The following is a 20497-nucleotide window of genomic DNA, read 5'->3' as shown; positions in this document are numbered from 1 at the left end:
ACGTGGCAAGATAGCTCAGTACCTCAGATTCGACAGGGCTTGATCGCTTCGCTTTTAGTCGCCGCCAAAACAGCTATAGCATCGTTCTCGAAATCTCCGCACCCACCTAAAGTAAGCGTATGGTTTAACAAAAAAATGGGAACATGTGGCTATGGATAAAGTCACAGGAAGAATACAACATCTACCACACTATTCTGACTCATCCAGTTTTGCAATAAAGTGGCAACCTTTTTTAGACAATCTCTCAACTAAAGATCCACAACTAGCAACAACACCCTATCAAAAATTCTTGATTATAGACCTTTGAGTACATTATAGAGTCTCAGAACTGAACCAAACATGAATCTCTCCCAAGACTTATTTGTTCTTGACCCGTAATGAACAAGTTGATAACCTAAAATAACAATGATATTGCATGTATTTCAATCTGTTCTCTGTAATTAATGTAACAACAGTCTTTGGTTACAAAAATGTTTATGTATTGCTTATATTTGAATAAAAGTTTGATTTTAAAAAAATTAAAAAGTGCTTTAAGAGCAAAAAAAAAAAGAATATCATGAGGAACCTTGTCCAAAGCTTTACTGAAATCCAAATAAACTGCATTGACAGCATTCCCATGATGCGGTAAGCTTGTCACTCAGCCAAAGGAGATGAGGTGGGTCTGGCAGGACCTGTTGGGATTGGCGGTCCTGGACTTCAGGAGCAGCATCTCCCAGGAGACCTGCTCATCTTCAGCCCCTCTGGAGGGAGGACGTGTGTCGGTAACCCTCTTGCAGCAACCGGGGTCTGCGCTTGGTGCTGGATGGGAATCCCAGTAAAGCTGGCAGTGGCTTGTGCTCTGCCTCCCCCTGCCACAGCACACTGAGGGTAGGGTCCTGCTTTGGGAGTCACGGCGAGGAACTGAGGCTGTGGAGCAGCAGTGCTTGGCGGGTGGGCCTGAGGAGCCACTGTGCTGGCTGTTCACTTTGCTCCTGCCATGCCAAGCGGCTTCAGGAGAGGTGGCCATTTTTCCCCTTCGGAGAGGGTTCCTTCTGGCATGGAGTCCACTGGAATTTTCCGCTGACTAGAGGATTTTTTACAGTAGAACTTTGCTCCTCCACCCCCCCCCCCCGGCCATGCTGTTCGTGGGGAATGAGGGACTCCCTGGAACTGTGTGTGTGGGGGGGGGGGGAGTCAGCAAAAATTGCACACCCCTCTGCCACCTTTGGTTAGTGGAACTGTTCTGGGATCCAGCCATCTTACTACTGCTGAATTAGGTGTAACCTTCCCTGTCTTTTCTGGAGTAAAAGAAGTTACTCAGCTGAAGTTCTTGTTTTTTAAGCCAACTCTTCAGAAGCTTTTACGGCAATAAAGTAGACATTCTTTTGACCACATGGAGCTGGACTATAAAGTTTGCCATCCTAGAACTGTTAAGAGGGCTGTTATTGTGGTCTAGTGAAGCTTGTCTGATGCGTTGCCCCAGTTAAGCCTCATTGAAACGTAAGCAGGCTGTAGTATGGGAAGACTCCGCACTCGTCGCAGGGCTTTTTGTCTGAATCACTGCCTTCTGTTGCGCAGCTGCAGTGGCCCTTCTGTTTCCTCACTTCCTGGGCTGGACCCTTGAGGGCGGAGGCGGGAGAGCTGCTGGAATCGACAGGCCTCCTTTATGTGATAACGTGCTGTGTGGCAGCCAGAACTTTGGCATTTCCATGTTTAAAATGTCCCTTCGCTTAACACGCATTGGACAAGAAAAGAGTATCATGCAGGCGGTGTAAACAAACAGGGACATTCACTGATGCGGTTTTAGCACTGAAAACACTGGCTAAGCTTATTTTGAAAGATGGTCATTTCAGAATGACGTTTTAGAATAGCCTGCGGTGCCCATCGTTGGTTTCCTTTCAGCCCAGCCTGGTAGTCTGATGAAGGAACTCAATGGGACGGTCCTCATAACATTGGCGGTTCATAAAACTTGTGGTTGGAGGACGTGATGTATGCTGCACATCAGATAAGCCCAAATGTTCATGCTTATATTTCTTGACATTACAGGTTTCTGACAAAGAGAAGGTTGATCAGCTTCAAGAAGAACTTCTGCACACGCAGGTATGGGAATCGTGTTGAGAATTCACATATTTTCATTTCAAAATGGGTTGGCTGTTTACAAAAGGTTCAGTGTCTGTCATATGGTGACTATTAACCCCAGCTTTATGCCCTGGGCATATATTACTTTAAAAAAAAAAACAAGATGTACACAATGGACCACACAAATGCATCTGAAACCTTGACCAGCCCATGCAACTTGTCCTGCCCACCTGGCAGCGTTGGCCACATACAACCCACAGCCCAATAAGATCATACCACTTTGAATTGGCTCCCATGTTGCTGTGCTTATGTGTGAAGGGGCCTGGCATTGTGTCTAAGGAACACAAATAGAAATGGTGTGTCTCATTGACTGCGGGTTCAAATCCCATCTCAGCTATAACCTCAGCCTTCAGCAAGCCACTCAGTGTTTTGTTTGAAATATGGAGGTGATAGTATGCCTACCTCACAGGAGTGTTGTTAAGGAGTTCTGTGACATCTGATATAATTTGAGCACTGAAAGTGCTACGGAAAGGCTTATTATTCATTGTTCAGCTTTCGAAAGATCTTTCCAAACCTTTCCCCCGTTTTGGATTATTGTTTTTATTCTCTTCCACCAGCAGCTCGTAATACTGCCCACTTAGAATAGGGAGCGAATCCCACTGGCTTTAGTGGGGCTTCTTTTTTATTTCTAGCGAATGAGCTTCTGATCTGTACGGCCTATGTATTCTCAACGTTTCCTCAGATGTAGTTCTTGAATTTGTGGTTGTGTATTTGAAGAAGCCCAGATTGTATTGAAGGTGCTCAACCCCCCCCCCCCCCGCCCGCCATTGTCAGAACACCTCTGACTCTGAATAGGACATAATGGTGACAGTAAAATGTTTATACCACCGCTAGTAACAAAGCCCATTGTGGAGAAAAAATACAAGGGGCTCTGGAAAGGGCAGGGCAGGCAAGGAGGGCAGGGTGACCGGGCCTGGCCTCCGCCACGCCCTGATCCCTTCAGTGGGAGGGCAGGGTGATTGGGCCTGGCATTGCCGCTCCCCAGCGCCCTGATCCGGGCTGGGGAAGGGCAGCAGCACCAGCTGATTGCAGCGGGGAAGGGCTGGAAGGTGGGCACATGCATCTTGCTGCCTCCTCAGGCCGAATCGGGTAGCTGCGGAGTGCTACTGAGGGGGCAGAAAAGAACCTGGAGCACTTCTGCGCCCAGTAGCTGCATGATTCGTCCCCCATTGGGGGCCAGTCGGGTGACTGCAGAGCCCGAGAGTGCTGCCTGGGGGCCAGAAAGTACCCTGGAGCTCTCCTGTGCTCTGCACCAGGCCGAATCCAGCCCAGTTCGGGAAGCTGCAGAACTTGGGGGGGGGGGGAAGGGCAGGAGAGCCGTGCTGGTCCCCCTGAACCCCCCCACCACATTTCCATGTTTTGGGGGGAAGACTTGGGGGGAAAGGGCAGGAGAGCCGTGCTCCCCTTGTGCCCCCCCCCCGCCGTGTTCCCAGGCCTAGGAGGTTTGGGTGGAAGGCTTGGGGGAGGAGCACTGGCCAGCTGGGCATGCCTCGTGCCTCATGCCGGTTGGCCCAGTCTGGGCTGAGGAGGGCAGGGCTGACCTGCGGGCCCTTCTGAAGCCCCAGAAGCTTGCTTGGACTGCACCTGCGCCAGGACAACGGGGGGTGAGTCGTCTGGGATACACTCACATTGCCTTCCACACTGCTGCTCGTCCTCTCCAGGGTGCCAGAGCCAAGCACCGTCTTCCCTTCCCAACTTCAGTGGACTCCAGACTTAGCTGGGATTTACACAAATCACACAGTTAAAAACGTCAGTTAAGAAAGAAACATCTCCCTCTGGAGCCATGGCAAGTATTTCAAAGGAAAGCAGACTCACTTTGGTTCAGAGTACAACAAAAAGGGAAATTGAATTCCCCCCCTGCAAGTTATTTGAGGAAGTTTAATATTTTCACCTGATGCTGTAATTCCCGGTTGCAGTTTTCCTCGGTACTGAAAATTGTCTTCTGGAAATAGATCCTCCATTACCTGGCTGGGAAGAGCAGTCATCTACGAGTGTTTTGTTGCTTTACAGGTTTCTTTACCTTCCCTCCTTACTCTCCCCTCCCCCTTCAGTTGAACATTGACGTGTCTGTTTTCGTAGCTGAAATACCAACGGATGCTGGAGCGTTTGGAGAAGGAGAATAAAGAGCTAAGAAAGATTGTACTGCAGAAAGATGACAAGGGCATTCATCAAAGGAAGCTGAAGGTATATTTAAATCTTCCCACAGCCTCCAACGGATCCACGTCTTCCAGGCTGTGGGTGTGTGAAGCTGTTTTGCTCTGGGTCAGGCTGTTGGTCAGTCCTGCTGAGTATTGTCTGCTCTGACACGGTCAGCGAAGGGCCTTTCCCGGTGCCTTACCCTGGGACCTTCCTTGTTTAAAGCAGGCAGAGCAGGTGTTCTTCCACAGAGCCACGGCCCACCCCTGATCAGGGTAGATCCATGCCAACACATTTGAAAAAGCTTCCTGTCAAGCCACAGGCACTGCTTAATGACATTAATTACCCTAAAAATGCCGATTTTTTGTTCTCCGGAGGTGCCATATCCCTTTAATTTATTTCTAGTCCTCCTTTCTCACTGAGACTCAAGAAGGCATTACATAGTATAAGTCAATGCAGTCAACAGGATGAGATTCTAGTAAGCAATGTAATAGGGCTAGGATTACAGAAATATGAAACAAAGCAAAAGTATTAGGCATGATATGTTATACAGTGCAGAAAATGACAGGGGTAGAAGACAGTGCTGCGAGACCAGGGTAACTGATGCTGCAAACAGATAAAATAAACGATGCGCTGGTATAGCTCATAGTCGAGTTCCCTTTATAAAAAACACCTTCCCGAACCTTTCCATTACAGTGCAGCTCTGCTACTTTTATGAAAAAGCTTTCCTGGACAATTCTTTTCTACGTAGTTTGCATAATGACAGAAGTGTGGGACCCTTCCTGACCTCCACTGGAAAGCCATTCTCCAAGGTGGGGGCTGCTGTGCAGCAGGCACACGTACGGGAGGCCGTTGATCTTGCCCCTTTGCAGGGTGGCGCCCCTAGAAGGCTCTGCTCAGGTGATCGAAGCTGTCACAGCAGATCATTGGGGAGAGGCAGTCTGACAGGTATGAGGAACCAAGGCCGTGAAGGGGTTTGTATGTAGTGGCCAACAGCCTGGAACTGAGCCTGGTAGCTGATGATTAGCCAGTGGAGTGGCTGCGGGATGAGGCCAATAGGCACCCTCTGCCTCGCTGTTGATCATGACTGAGCTGTGGCGTTCTGCACTGGCTGGAGTCTCCCAAGTTGACTTAGAGGAAAGACCCAAATAGAGTGCGTTACGGTCAGAGCCAAGCCACAAGAGATGAATTACACAAAGAGGAGTACGTGAAGGGAGTCGCAGTGTTAGCCAGGAAGCTGAGTTTTAAAAGAGATCGGAGGGCTTTGTCAATTCCCCCTCTCTGCAGAGCCAGGGAGATGGCCGCTCAGGTGGTTTGTTAATTTCCTCTTAGCCTCTTAGAAGGGGAGGTGAAACTGACAGAGCCTTCCTGAGGCAAAGAGGAAATTAACAAACCCTCTGAGCTTCCATCTCCCTGGCTCTGTAGAGAGGGGGAATTGACAAAGCCCTCCGATCTCTTTTAAAACTCAGCTTCTCCGCTGACATTGCGACTCCCTTCACGTGCTCCTCCTCGTGTAACTCTCAGTCTAGTCTGGATGCTAGCAGGGCACATTTCTGTTACAATGTCATTTTCCTTGGATATTTTGTCATGACTGAAAGAGGCAATCCGCCCTCCCCACACTCTGGCTGGGATGAGAACGCCGCCATTCTGTGTTCTGGTAGGAGGAGACTCAGGAACGCTCTTTTCTTAGGGGCTCAGAGTAGCGTTTTTGCTCAGCTCACCACCATAATTCTTTTTCAGAAATCTTTGATTGACATGTATTCTGAAGTCCTGGACATCCTGTCAGATTATGATGCCAGCTACAATACCCAGGATCACCTGCCTCGGGTAAGGCCGTGCCACTGCGTGTTTGGCAGCTTTGCGCTTCCACGGTTGGGGCGGGGGGGGGAGTGCAGCCCCTTAAATACCTCCACTGAGGAAAGGGAGCAGCCGGGCCATGCCCGGCATTGTGGGAAACGGACATAGGCAGGCAGTGTCTGAGACAGTTTTTTACTTCGTCAGGATAGAAGCCAGGGTTCATGTAGATTTATGCAATCAGAAGAGAAACCAGAGTTCATACAGTTTTTTAAAAAAATGAAAACACCTACAAAAATGTGACCTTCGGAAAAACATTTTTTTTTAATTACTAAGCTTAAAAGCTTAAAAAGGGTAGAGAAACGAGAAAGTAAAGAAAAAGGAAAAGGAAGAGAGAAAAAGAGAAGAACCAAAAAATAAAAAAAATAATAATACATTTTTCATTTTTCTCTACAACACATATCTTTACAAACATTATACTTGTAGTTTTGATACCTCCAAAATTTGCCTTTTCAGAACTGCCCCCTTCTATTTATTTTTCCCAATTTTATCTTCTTAAAAATCAAATCCACAAATTACCACTTCATTTTTTCTCATCTCACGCAGAAAAACAATAATGAGTTTCCAATTAGCCATAAAGGTAGACAATGTTTTATCTTTTATCAATCACCAAACACCAGGCATTTGGTGATTGAAGGGGGCGGTGCCATGTCGGCCTCCCACCTTTGGGGTGGGGAAGGTTCTCCCCACCACTGCACCTTGTTAATTTGTTTTATTATTTGTATATTGATTTTAGTCTTTGTTTTTATCGATTTTAACTGTTCACTGCCCAGAGCCCCTGGGGATGGGCGGTATATAAATTGAATGAATGAATAAATAAATAAATAAATAAATAAATAAATAAAATAAATCTCTGATCAGAGCTGTAAGATTAGCCATCTCCGCTAACTCCATCAGTTTCACAGTCCAGTCATCCATTGAAGGCAATACTGTACTTTTCCATTTTTGTGCATATAAAAGTCTAGCCACCATTGTCATATATAGAAATAGGATGCCATGTTTATTTTCCAGCATTCTCAATGCCCTCCACCCCAAGCTAAGTGCCGCCTTCTGAAATGAATACTAATGTGGTGAATTTTGTTAGTTACAACTTAAAAATCTGTATTTTGCTGAAAAGAAGAATGCATTTTATTGTTTTTAAAATCCAGCTGTTCTGAACATTTTCTTTTCAGGTTGTAGTGGTTGGAGATCAAAGTGCTGGGAAAACCAGTGTTCTAGAAATGATAGCCCAAGCCCGGATCTTCCCTCGTGGCTCTGGAGAAATGATGACTCGCTCACCAGTCATGGTAAGCCAGGCCAAGCACCCAAAACGTTAAGGATCGGCTGGTAAGAGAAATGAGGAGTTCACGGGTCTTGTATGGCTCCAGTTAAAAAGGGGCTGCAACTTCACTGAAGTATTCTTTCTTCCCTTTGAATGTCAGGTCACGCTCAGCGAAGGACCTCACCATGTGGCAATGTTCAAGGATAGTTCTCGAGAGTTTGATCTGACCAAGGAGGAAGATGTAAGTTCTTCATCCAAGTTCTTCATCTTTTGTTACATCCATGCCTGGGAAAGGGTTAGGAGCTGGTATGAGGAAAGAAATGGCTGGAAGAAAACCTTTAATTAATGTAGACCATGCGTATACCACCTGTTCTGAGGACCTACTCAAAGTAAAGCATTATTTTAAAAAAAAAACATGAGACAGTAAATAGTTAGAAGTTAACAAACTGCCGGAGAAAAAACAGCATAAAATATTTTGTACCTTAGAAGGAAGCTAAAAGCAGGAAGGAAGTATCTTAAAGCAGTTTAAACTAGAAGCAGATTGTAAAAAACAAGATCGAACCCCTTAGGTAAAGGCCTGGGTGAAAAGAAATATTTTGGCTTGTCCCCTGGAATGTGTGACTGATGCCTGGGGAGCCTCAAGAGGAGAAGGGCATTCCGCAAGTAAAGTGCCACCAGTAAAACAGCCCCACCCACCTCGCCTCTGCACTCATTGGCACAGAGAGGAAGGCGTGAGAATCATTATAGGTGAGTAGCCATGTTGGTCCACATTAGAACAGCAGGATTGGAGTCCAGTGGCACCTTAGAGACCAACAAGATTTCCAGGGTGGAAGCTTTCAAGGGTTATAGCTTGTTTCTTCAGATTCTTTGAGAGCATTGAGTCGCGAAAGTATACCCTGAAAATCTTGTTGCCATTGGATCCCAATCTTGCAGGGCGTGAGAAGAGGATCTTAACTATTTATTTACTTCATTAATTTTATTTTGAACTTTAAATGTTTTTTAATGTCCAAAACGTTTCAATGTAGTTTTAAAGTTCCCTGAATTGGGTAGAAAGGCAGCATAGAAATGTTTTAAATAAATAGTTTGTAGTCCGCCTTTCTCACAGAGACTCTAGGCAGATTACATAATTTAACACAATGCAATAAGAACAGTATAATACATACAGGTAACAATGCGGGAAATTTGAGTTACAAAATTAGAGAACAAGGATGTAAAAGCGTATAAGACATATAACAAAAGCGGTATAATATGTGATAAAATAACCTATAATTAAAACAGTGTAACGCATGCAATAATGCCATGAAACAAAGGACTACACATTTAGAGAACCTGTGCAGCAGTTCAGTGGGCAAAGCAATGGAGTGGAACAAAGCAGTAGAACTGCCTAACATTTCACATGCATTAACTATGATGCTTTATTAAGAAGGCCCTCCTGAAGCGGAACGTTTTACGCATTGTGTGGAATGATCAAAGCTAAAAATTAACAGGCTGGACCGTATGGGAAGCGGTGATCTTTCAGGCACTCCAGCCCCAAGCCATTTAGGGCCATATCAGGAAGAACCAGCACTTTAAGTTGCGCCTGGAAACAGACGGGCCGCCCGTGCGGAGGGGATATGATCTCGGTATCCAGTGTCCAACGACGAACTGGCTGCCGCATTTTGGACCACCTGAAGTTCGTGGACAGTTTTCAAAGGCATGTAAATTGCTTTCAAGTGATCCCTTCTGGATGTGACCAGAGCATGGATTACAGTGGCCAGATAATAGTTTTTGAGGAAGGGCTGTCTCTGGTGCCTCAGTTTTCAGTTTTTGTGACACTAAGGGAAACATTGGGTGGAAGACTATGTAGACCAGGAAGACCTAGGTTCAAATCCTTGCTCCACCATCAAGCTCTCTGAGTGGCTTTGGCAGATTCTTCTGTGTGTCAGCCTCCCAAGGGCGGCTCTGTGGCCCTGGACCCCTTGGAGGAAGGACAAGGCACAAATGAGCCGTCAGTGGAAAGCTGCAGGCTGTTGGCATCTGTGGTGGCCAGAACGTCTGCTCCCCGGGCGCATCTCCTGTGTGCAACCTCTGTTCGTTTCCACGAGGTTTGCATGAACCTCTTAAGAGAGGATTAAATCCGTTCGATGCCAGGGCTTAGAAGGTTGTGCCATTGCTTGGCAACTTTTCAAACTGTAAGATGGCTTAGTTCTCTTAAAGTATTAAACAGGACAAACTGGTCTCTTGTGTGTCTTTTGGCAATGTTAACGCTACTTTGTAAATCAATATCAATAGAAGCCTGAATAAATTTGCAGAAAGATTTGTTCCAACTTCTGGGTAGAGATGTGGGGCAAACCTCTAGACCTGCCTGAGTACTGGCCAGAGGGTGGGCGGAGGGGCTCTGTGTTTGCAAAATAAAATTTAAAAATCACGAAATTAGAGGGTTTCTATGAATTGAATTCCAAGTGGCTCAAAAACAGCCTTCTCCCGCCTAACTGTATTTCCTGTGCTATTGTTGTGATGTTAGGCTTGCAGCGGCCTGTCGCCAGTGGCCGCTGGAAAGAGGATCTCTTCCTTACATCCTGCATTATGAGACGCCTGACATCTTACGGGCAGGCCAGGCACCTTGGGGGCTACGTCACCCACTGAGAAAGCTGCTGGGCACAGATTCGCTGCCCCTCTGCTGCCTGGGCTGGTTAGCTTGCACTGAAGTAACTGTGATAGGAGGGGAAGAGGGTTGTCCCTTCTCTGCTTTGGATAAAGAGTACAAGCCAGAGAAATGTTTGGGGTTGCAATACGTTATGAGCTGGCTTGGGCCCAACGGAGCATTTCTGGAGGTGGATCCTGTGTAGCGCACTTCCTTGCCTCCCCCCTCCTGCTGGATCCCAAACGCCCCTCGAATGGCATATGAGGGGGGAAGCCAGAAAGTTACACTCCTTGGAAAAATATCCTTCCATCTGTGGAAACACTGAATTCCAGCCATGTATTTCCAAGCAGCTTTGGCCGGCATTTGTGAGAGTCAGGCTGCCTCACCCAGAGCGCAGGGCCCTCCTGCCTCGTGGCTCTTTATGTTTACGGCTTGAATATCTGTGGAGGTCCCCCTGAGGACATACGGGGCATCAGCCAGTTTGGTGCAGGTTTTGCCACTTTTCAGAACTCCTTGTGGCAAACTGGCACATGCCCCTCTGTGAGGAGCTCTTTCCAGACAGAAAGGAACTCCTGGGTAACAGGCATGGTGTTTATCCAGGGAGGGGCCACCGAGAGGTCGGTTGGAAGACTAGCCCCCTCCCTCTGAGGTGCTTCCTGCTCCCCCCACCCCCCACCCCACCCCGATGTGTCTTCTGCTCCCTTGCTCTGCTGGAGGCCCCCTTTTGTGGGAGCAAAGACCAGGCTGTGCGTGCCGAGGAGCCATTCCTGCCCTGCAGCTGCGGTTCATGAGTAGAGGGCTGGGGCTGCGCCTTCCTCCCTCAGATGGATCCCCCAGATGAAGCAGGTTGCCCCACGGCAGGGGCTTCGTGCTGCTTATTAATTCTGACCCTTTCCAATTGTGCCGAAACAGCTGGCAGCCCTGAGGAATGAGATTGAGGTCCGGATGAGGAAGAGTGTGAGCGAAGGCTGCACAGTCAGTGCTCAGGTAAGGCCTGGCAACCTCTGCCCTCCCTGGAAGCATGCCCCGTTCTTGCAGAAGAGGGCTGGCCCTGCTCCATACTGGTTAAGGGTTGGGCTGCAGATCAGCACTCTGAAGTGGGTGTTCAGTTCCCACCACTGTCTGAGCTCAGCAGGCCCCTTGGCTCCACCCCTCCTCTCAGCCCCAGCTCCCCGGCTGTATTGTGGGGATGATAATAACGCTGACTTTGTTCACTGCTCTGAGTGGGCACTCATCTGTCTAGAAGGGTGGTATATAAGCACCCTGTTGTTGTTGTTGTTGTTACTTAAATCACTCGGAGGGTTTAACAGGCCTGTCCTCAGGTGGCTTGTTTTCCAGCAAAGAGAGCTCCTGTGAGGCCCCAGTGGGGCGGGCAGTCTTCCTCCTCCTCCTCCCCTTTTGTTTTCTTTTACAGACTATCTCCCTCAACGTCAAAGGTCCTGGCCTGCAGAGGATGGTGCTGGTGGATTTGCCAGGTGTCATTAGTGTGAGTGCCTGAGGCCAAGGTTTACTGTTGAGACTGCTGCGTGGTGCAGTGGCTAGCTTGCCGCCTTGCACTGGTGGGGCGGGGTGGGGCTCGAATTCAGGTCTCGGTTCAGCCGTAGAGATGGGGGGTTTGCTTGAGCTCTGTTCTGCGGGGAATGGTGGCTGAAGCCTCGTGCCCAGGGCAGAGCATCACAGTATGAGAAGAGGTTGGCTGGTGGGCAGAGCTCCAGGGAAGGTTCAGGCGGAAGAAACTTGGGCCTGGAGGTGGGGAGCTGTGCTTGTGGGTGGGAGCGGGGGATTGAGCAAAGCTGGCGTTTTGGAGAGGATGGGAAGCAGCTGGACTTCCTGGTCACCCGTAGCCCTGCGCTGTCCATTTTTTGGGGTGGTTTTTTTTTTTACCCTTTCTGGTCCTCGTTTAGTTTGTGAGTCACCTGGGGGCAGCGTTCTGTCTTTGAGGCCATTGTGGTCCACGGGGATCGCCTTTCTGTCCTACCACGATAGGAGCAAAAGCCAGAGGTCTGAGCTACGAGGACCCCCCATGTCCACCAAAACGTCGGGAGGAACTTCTCAGAAGCAGCTTGGCCCAAGAAGCGGCTGCTGTGAAAGGCTTCAGAGTCGCCTCCTTGGAAGGGTTTTGGGGAACGGCTGGTGCTTGTCTGGCAGGAATAGCATCGTTGGGTGGCCCCCTCCCCTCCTCCGGTTTCTCCCAAAGCAGCTGCTTTCTCTCTTCACAGACGATGACGTCGGGGATGGCTCCAGACACCAAGGAAACCATCTTCAGCATAAGCAAAGCCTACATGCAGAACCCCAACGCCATCATCCTTTGCATTCAGGGTAAGTGCGGGTGCTGGGCTGCGGGCTGGGCTGGCGACGGACCTTGAGGATGAAAACCCGGCAGGGCACGTCTCGCTTGCGTGGGTTTGTTTGTGCCTTGGGGGCAGAGGAGTGGCCACGCCATGGCATAGCGACTCTTTTCTTCTGTCCAGCTCTGTGAACCTGCAGGGTCCGGAAGTGGAACCTTGGAGGCCTGTTTTGCACCGAGCTGTTCCCAGCTTCAAGGGAGCTCAGCGCCTGCCTTCTTTTGAGCATTTTGCAGGTTCTGCATATAAGGTTTTCTTTCCCCTTTCCAGATGGGTCTGTGGATGCGGAGCGCAGCATTGTCACTGACTTGGTCAGCCAAATGGATCCGCAAGGGAAAAGGACCATCTTTGTCTTAACAAAAGTGGACTTGGCTGAGAAAAACGTGGCCAGTCCAAACAGGGTAAGGAGATGAGATTTCATGGAACTGATGCCTCTCGAGGAATGTGTTGGCGCCTTCAACAGAAGCCTTTCATGGCTTCGATCCACAGGAGCCGTGGTGCTAAGGGGATGAGGTTCCTTTCGTAGGCTTCGGTTCTGTTCTGTGGATAAGGCACTGAAAGGGATGCTTCATCCCCCTTGTTCTGTAAACCCTTGCCTTTCTTGGCTTGTTGGATTTAACTGGGGTGGTTGGGTGGGGGGAGAAGCAGGCGAGGGATCCCAGAAGCCTTGAAGGAGATTCTCATGATGCCACTAGTCCATTTTTTAAAAATCCTTCTTGAACCCTGAAAATTTTAGTAACTGTTGGATGTGTGCTAGTTTTAGAGAAAGCTAATCGAGGAATTTTAGAATGAATAAAAACAAGTAAGCTTACTGCATGAAAGGGGAATCGTGTTCAAGACAACTCACCACTTATTCCAGAGCGCAGACGCAATAGCGTGCCCCTAGTGGGGGTAAGTGGAGAGTTGCTCTCGCCTGCAGCGGCACGCTCCAGCCCCAAGGGGGTCGGAACGGGCCTCTGCCAGGCACACAAGCCCACCAGGGCTCATGCCTCCCCCCTCCCCCCACGCTCCCAGACTTTCCAGTGGCTCGATGCGGCCCCATTGGAGCTGAATTGGGCCAGGCACAGGGGCACGCCAGGCACCTGCCTCCCTCGACACACACACACACTCCTGTTCTTTCCAGCAACCTGATTCGGCCCATTGGAGCTGAATCGGGCTGGGCGCAGGAGCGTGCCTAGTGCCTGCCTCTTCCCTGCCCCCATGCTCCTGGCCTTTCCCATTCCCTCAGGGTCCAGGTCTACCTTTTCCTTCCTTGGCTGGGCTGGTAGACCTGGCCTCTGTACTCCCAGAGGCTAGGTCTACCTCCCATTCATTTACAGGGCCAGGCCTGTAGAGGCCAGGCCTCCCCCCGCCCCCACACACACAGTGCTCCTCACCTCTGCAGGCACCCAATTTGGCCCCATTTAGGGCCAAATTGGGCATCTGCAGGGAGCAGGAGCGCGCCAGGGCCCTTGCTGCCCCACCCCCAGCAGCATTCCCTGTCTCTGCAGCCAGCTGCAGAACCATTGCCGCTGGCCCCCCCCCCCCCAGCAATCCCCGCTCTGCTGCCAGCTGCAGGATGCAGGAGCGCTCCAGGGCCCTTGCCGCCCCTAGCAGCACTTCCAGCCTCCGGAGCTGCCCGATGCAGGCCATGGAGGCAACAGAGAGGCCCAGCATGACAGCGCCGCCCTCCCAAGGCCCTGCAACAGGGCCCTGATAAATCAGCTTTCTAGAGCCCATTGTATTTTTTCCCACAACGGGCTCTGCTGCTAGTCATAGATACTTGCTTTTGGGGCATCATATTTTATTCTGGGATCACAACTCAGTTCCTGGGTGATCCTGTTTATCTCTATACCTAGTTCAGTCTAGTTGACATTCTGTTTAAACCTACAAAGCCCTAAGTTGTCCTTGAACGAGGGAATCTAAAAGGGCATCTGTCCTGTAAGTATTCTCTGCAAATATGGTCATGCACACGCATTTGCAGACGCCTGGATTTGCAATAGCTGGCCCCATTGCACAGATTTGGTGATCCACACGGTGTGGATAGAGGGAGAGCAATGGAATCCACTGCTATCAAAAAGGAAGGCAGGGAATGAGGGGGGAAAACAAGAAGCCCTGCCAAAGCTGACAGGGCTAAAGCCTAGAAAAGAGAGCCCCCCCCCCCCCAGTCCTCTGAAATGTAGTAAGTTTGGTGCCAGGTGGGGACAGCACTCCACAGAAAAGGCCCCTTTGGTGAAATACAGCAACGGGGCCTGTGTATGGGGGGGGGGTGCTGTCTGCTGCTGCCCAGGCTTGGATGCGCAGAGGTAACCCTTCGAGGTTTCCTGGTCCCAGGTGCTTTTGCGGTGGCTTTTTGTAATAGGCTGTGAGTGGCCATATGGACATTTAGTTAAATGTAGTAGAATTGATGTATTGTCGAAGGCTTTCACAGCCGGAGAACGATGGTTGTTGTGGGTTTTCCGGGCTGTATTGCCGTGGTCTGAGAGATCCCTTTCTTTCGGTGCTACACCTCTGAAGATGCCAGCCACAGCTGCTGGCGAAACGTCAGGAACTACAATGCCAAGACCACGGCAATACAGCCCGGAAAACCCACAACAGCCAGGTAGTAGAATTGTTTTAAATGGATAGAAACATGCACTCTGGGGCCATGATCTTGGGTCCAGGAAAGTATTTCTCCCCTACCTTTCCCCTGTGGTAGCTCTCTTCTAGCTGGCTCGTAGAAGCCATTTCCCCCCTTAGCATGTGAGGCCTCTGGCCAAAGAGCCTTCCCTCTGGGCAGTTCTTCCCTGGGGCTCCCTCAGGGCTTCAGACATGTTGGGGGGGGGTGTCGATTGCTTTGAACTGAGCTGTTCTTTCCCTTTTTTGTTTTTTGCAATTCCCTTGTCTTATTCAGAATTTAATCCATTGTTTAAAATGTTCTGAGTTTTGTGTGTATGTGTTTTGAAAGAGAGAGAGAGAGCAGCTATTGCACCTCCTTAAAGAAGCTTGAGCTGTCTAAAGCCGTTTAAAATCCAACTGTTGGGAGAGAGAGAGGCACGTGTTTGTGGTGCTTGGTTGAATGGGCGTGGGCAGGCCCATGTCGTCTTCCTCTCCCCCCCCCCCCGCCGCCCCCCCAGCAGAAGAGCCCCACGTTCCCTCTGAGAGGGTCTCTTCTGCTCTGCTCTTTCCAACTCTGTGTCACGTTGCAGCCTGAGCGAAGGCGGCCGCAAGGTCAGCGCTGTCTGGTTCCTGTCTTTCCAGATCCAGCAGATCATCGAGGGCAAGCTCTTCCCCATGAAGGCTCTGGGGTATTTTGCAGTGGTGACTGGGAAAGGTAAGCAGGTTTTGCTCCTGGGCAGCTGGGCAAGAGCCAGGCGGGCGAGGGCCGACTGACGCCCTTTCCCCTCTCTTCTTCTGTCTCTAGGAAACAGCTGTGAAAGTATTGACTCCATTAGAGAGTATGAAGAGGAATTCTTCCAGAACTCCAAGCTACTGAAGTATGCCAGTCTTTTACTGCTTCCCATAAGTGTTTTTTGTGGCCAAGGCCGGGATCACAGTTTTTAGGGAGGGCTCGGCCGTTTCAGTTTGACAAGAAATGTGGCCCGTGTGGCGTGGAGCAGCTCCCTTGAAAAGCTTGCATGTCCTCTCCGTGGGACTTTCCTTTGAATAGCAGCAGCTTCTCCACTGAAGGTCTCCGGCCCTTTAGACTTAAGAGTCACAAGAGTAATCCTTCAAGTGTACTAGTCCATGAAACTGAACGCCAGGTCTGAAGAAATACCGAAATTTCTCAAGCCAGGCCTTACATTTCCAGAGTGATTCAAGGCTGTGGGTAGTTGGATAGGCTCCAGCGCGGCACGTGCCTCTATACAGTCATAGAGTCATAGAAGAGTCGGAAGGGGCCATACAGACCGTCTACAGTCTACAGTCCGCCGCCTCATGAGCATCTCCCACACCGGGCAAGAGCAGTGAGCCCCTGGCCCTTGGGCTAGGAGTAGGAGAGGGAGGTGGGGTGTGTTCGGCGAGCTGCTGCTTCCCTCCCTCCCCTACTGAGGAAAGGCAGCGCCCGTCCTGAGACCACAGGTTTTGGCTGGCTTCCATGACAAGTCAGAACCTGTAGATTTCTTATGTCGCAAATCCCACCCACCCCCCACCCCCAATGAAATAAGGAACTGGCGGCTCAAGAGGAAAATGAACGAGAGTGCATGCTTTGGGCACTGGGGGGGGGCGGGGCTTGGCAGGGCTGCTGCGTGTGTGTGTGGTGCCAAGTGCTGGTTTCTCCTTGTGGCGGAACGGGCGCTGGCTCTCAGTCCGGGCAACTGAGCCGCCGTCAATGGCCTGCTAGCCCCGCTATCTGCCTCCCACCGTCCCTGGTGGGCGTGGCTCACACTCTCCGTCGCTGATTTGTACACCGCCTGACTGAGGGGCAGTGAGACCCCTCCGGCTGAATTTCTGTGCTGGGTTGGGCCCTGGAGAATTGGCAACCCACCAAGGTCTGGCCTGATCAGTTCTCCTGGGCTCCCTCCCTTCCTGTAGCGTTCCAAGTGGGGGAGCTTACGTAGTCAGAGCACCACAAGGTCCTTTATATTCCAAAAAAGTATAATTCAATAACTATATACAGAGCATTGTATACAAAGCAGGTAAAGGCACCACACATAGGGGGGTAGACCCCCCTGTTCAGAACCCCTAGGGCAGAAAATCAAACAGAGGAGAACTGCTGTGTGCTTTCCCTGCCACACTGTTCCCTACTCTACCGTAAGGGGGTGGGGGTCTGAGGGAAGGTCCCCCCCTTCCTTCCTTTCCTTTCTGCTGCCTCCCAGGCCCTCCACATTTAGGGCCTAGGCAACCGGGTTCCACCCAGCAGCAGGAGCCTCCCCTTCTTCAACCAAGAAGGCGACTCCCAAGATGGGCTGCATCTCTTTTTATAGAGGCTGCCCCACCCCTTATCCCCCCCACACTTCCTTGGCCCGGGGCAGCTGGGAGCTGTAGTCCAGGAAGAAGGGCACCCCCTACCAAGACTCCTGCAGGCTCCTCCCTGGCCCCACAGCCCATTAAACCTCATGGGGACCATTTTTTTTCTCTTTAAGACAGATTAACTGCAACCAGCACTCATTTCACCCTTGGTAACCATTTCGTTACACTCCTGTTCATCAGAAAGGGGCCCCTTGGTTGCTAAGCTCTCGTCAGAGTCCAGTTTTGTCTCCGCAGGAAATGTATGCTGAAGGCCCACCAGGTGACAACGCGCAACCTGAGTCTAGCTGTATCCGACTGCTTTTGGAAGATGGTGAGAGAGTCCGTAGAGCAGCAAGCAGATGCTTTTAAAGGTAGGGGGGCCAGCTAGTTGAGTGGGAACCCTGAACCAGGGATTGAGTTCCCCTCTTCCTTCCGTTTAACCTCCTCCGGGATTCGGGGATACTGTGACTAGACTCTGCAGCCCAAGGGCCCGGCTGGCTCCACGCGGGGGGGGGGGGGGGCGAGTATTGCTGGACCGGGCTTGCCAGTTGGCTCAGCTCTCGGTCCTGGTCAGCGGAAGAGCTGCTGCTGCTGCTGCTGCGTGGGCAGGATCAGAGAAGCCAGGGGTGTGCTTTGCTCTTAATCCCAGAACGTGCTGCACAGGCACGTCGTGTGCCATGCAAGAGGAGGCCTCCGCTTGGCATCATGGGTTTACCCCTTGCAAAAGGAGTTAAACGTGTGTCCCCCCTCTCATGCAACACCGTCATCGGCTCCACTGCTTGGTGGTAAAATAGTAATGCTTACAAGGACAAAGGCCGTATGGAAGCTCTGGGGCGTTCCGATGCTTGTATCTTTATAGCCGTTCCCTTGACTGAGAGCGTTCCCAACGTCGTGTGGTGCCCTACAATGCGTTTCTGACGACTCTTGCCATTTCTTGATATTAAAAGTGTCCGTTTGCAGCCACTGTCCCCAGAATCAAGGGGTAAATGGCGCTACGAGGGTACAGTTCTGCAGACTGGCATGGATGCCAAGAGGGAGTGCCTTCATGTGTGTTCCCATTGCTTTCTTCCCATAGCAACCCGTTTTAATTTGGAGACGGAGTGGAAGAACAATTACCCCCGCTTGCGAGAACTCGACCGGGTAAGCCTCGCAAGCCAGTCTAGACTTCCTCCACGAAGGCATTGGGGCAGCCTTGCCTTAAAGGACAGGAGAACCCCTACCTCTTGCTGCCTCCTATAACTCAGTGGCAGACAGTTCTAGGCTCAGTCCCTGGCAGCTCAGATTTAAACCGGAATCTTACATATTGGGCTGGGAAAGAGTCTGTCAGACGTCTTGGAGTGTGTCAGCCACCCAGAATGCAAAGCAGTGCGCCCAGACTGAATGTATATTCTGCAATCTCAAATTCTTAAACCTGACTTAGCGTGACCATCTCAATCAATGGGCATAAATTCTTTTTTCTGTCTAGAATGAGCTGTTCGAAAAAGCAAAGAATGAAATCCTTGATGAAGTCATAAGTTTGAGTCAGGTGACGCCAAAGCACTGGTACAGTAATTAATTTATTTTTTGTCTGTCTTAGTTCTAATGCAGCAGGATGTGAAGATTAAAATAGAATGCCAGAAGTTCTGTGACCCTGTGGTCACACAGTGCATCTCTTTGAATCCATCTGGAATCCATCCAGCCCTCCCATAAAATGTTTATTAGTTTTAGATGTCTGAACAAGTATGGTGACTCTTGACCGTTCTGTAGGTGACTGACAATTTTACTGCTCTCTTAGGGGAAATCCTCTTATGTTGTTGACTGCTCAGTTTCCAGGAATTACAGAAATGAGCAGACAGGGTGTGTTGCTTCTAAATATGTGTCGAACAGAATTCTGATTTTGCTTCCCAAGAAAAATTCGGCTTGACTTCTTGTATACCACTTGCAAATTAAGCAAAATTGCGTGTATGGTTATTTTGCCCAATAGCCTTAAGTTCTGCAATGCTGAGAATCTCGGGGGTGGCTACGGAGGGGGCAGCGGGATGCTATGCAACAGGTTGCCTTCGGAAGTCTGTCTTCTGCCAGGAACAGAAACAGCCGTCACGGATTATGCCTGTTCTCTGAAACCTTGCCATGTCCGTCCTGGTGGTGACTGAATACAGGGCAGGAATTTGGGGAAAGATTTATGGTGTCTTTTAAAAAAAAACTGCTTTGGGCCAGAGTCCCCCAAAGCCCTTTTTGGCACACACACACACACACACAAAAAGCAAAAAAGCAGCTGTTGTATATTTTCAGTTTCCAAGATGTTTCCTTCCTTTTAAGTTCCCATAAATAATTTTTACAAGATTTAGAAACTTGACTGCCTGTTCCGCTCTGGAGGAGTGGAGCTGGTCGGAGCCCATTCAGATGGCAGTTTGGCGCTTTCTCCATTTGAGAGAGAACAGCCATGAAGCAGGGGCTGGAGTGCAGGGGCTGGCTGGCTTTCTAGGAAGGGGTGAAAGGAAGCCTCCGGTGCCCCTTGTGGAAGCTCCTCACACGTGTGAGCTTGCCGGCGGGGCAGGGAGCTGTTTCCTTCCAGAGGGCCTCCGTGGTGGTGCCACCCGCGCCGCTTTTGAATCCCCCGGGGTGTGAAAGGTTTTGTGCTAATGGCACCTGAATCGCTTCCCAGCACAGAGAAGGCACAGCCTGAGAGTTGCATCCCCATTTGAGGGCTGGTTGTTTCTGCCCTGGGACACGTATTTCCCCTGGCAAAGTCAGCCGTTTATGCAGCTGTAGGGGTGGCTGTGAATGCTTGCAATTCCTCCCCTCTCCTAGGGAAGAGATTCTTCAGAAGACCCTGTGGGAAAGGGTCTCCACGCACGTGATCGAGAACATCTACCTCCCAGCAGCGCAGGCCCTGAATGCGGGGACATTTAACACCACGGTGGACATCAAGCTGAAGCAGTGGACTGACAAGCAGCTCCCCAGCAAAGCCGTGGAGGTGAGCCTGCCCGTGGCCGTGGCCAGGGGGGGCTTCGGCTTGCCCAAGGGGGCCCTCCTGAACGGCATCTGGCCCTTCAGGCAAGCGAGGGGGAAGGTGCACAAAGAGGGGGGCAGCCTTTCAGGCACCGGTTTGGGTGCTCTCACCACACCGCGTGGCCTGGGACAGGTTGTGTCCTGGTTCTCGTAGTGTCCTGGCCAGGTGATCGAGTGGCTTGCCACGAATGACTTGGAAATGGAGGAGGCTCGATGGGTGCAGATGCAGGGCTGGCTGCTTTGGATGCAGCCAGTTTGGTG

General features: G+C 50.4%; 1 protein-coding gene across 6 annotated transcripts in view; it reads left to right on the top strand.

Moving 5' to 3' along the window:
* The window catches only part of OPA1 (OPA1 mitochondrial dynamin like GTPase), an 82178-nt gene that overhangs the window by 40333 nt on the left and 21348 nt on the right, over positions 1–20497 (top strand). For all 6 annotated transcript variants that reach the window (XM_054983000.1, XM_054983003.1, XM_054982999.1 and 3 more), the window contains 15 exons: positions 2026–2079; positions 4198–4302; positions 5995–6081; positions 7281–7394; positions 7530–7610; positions 10905–10979; positions 11407–11478; positions 12212–12311; positions 12608–12738; positions 15557–15629; positions 15720–15792; positions 17501–17616; positions 18321–18385; positions 18711–18787; positions 20036–20201. In XM_054983000.1, the coding sequence (XP_054838975.1) occupies positions 2026–2079; positions 4198–4302; positions 5995–6081; positions 7281–7394; positions 7530–7610; positions 10905–10979; positions 11407–11478; positions 12212–12311; positions 12608–12738; positions 15557–15629; positions 15720–15792; positions 17501–17616; positions 18321–18385; positions 18711–18787; positions 20036–20201 (1389 nt within the window). The remainder of the gene's footprint in view (positions 1–2025; positions 2080–4197; positions 4303–5994; positions 6082–7280; positions 7395–7529; positions 7611–10904; positions 10980–11406; positions 11479–12211; positions 12312–12607; positions 12739–15556; positions 15630–15719; positions 15793–17500; positions 17617–18320; positions 18386–18710; positions 18788–20035; positions 20202–20497) is intronic.

This window comes from Eublepharis macularius, chromosome 6 (genome assembly GCF_028583425.1).
Source record: "Eublepharis macularius isolate TG4126 chromosome 6, MPM_Emac_v1.0, whole genome shotgun sequence".
Lineage (NCBI taxonomy): Eukaryota > Metazoa > Chordata > Lepidosauria > Squamata > Eublepharidae > Eublepharis > Eublepharis macularius.
This window is presented reverse-complemented; position numbering and strand designations above follow the sequence as displayed.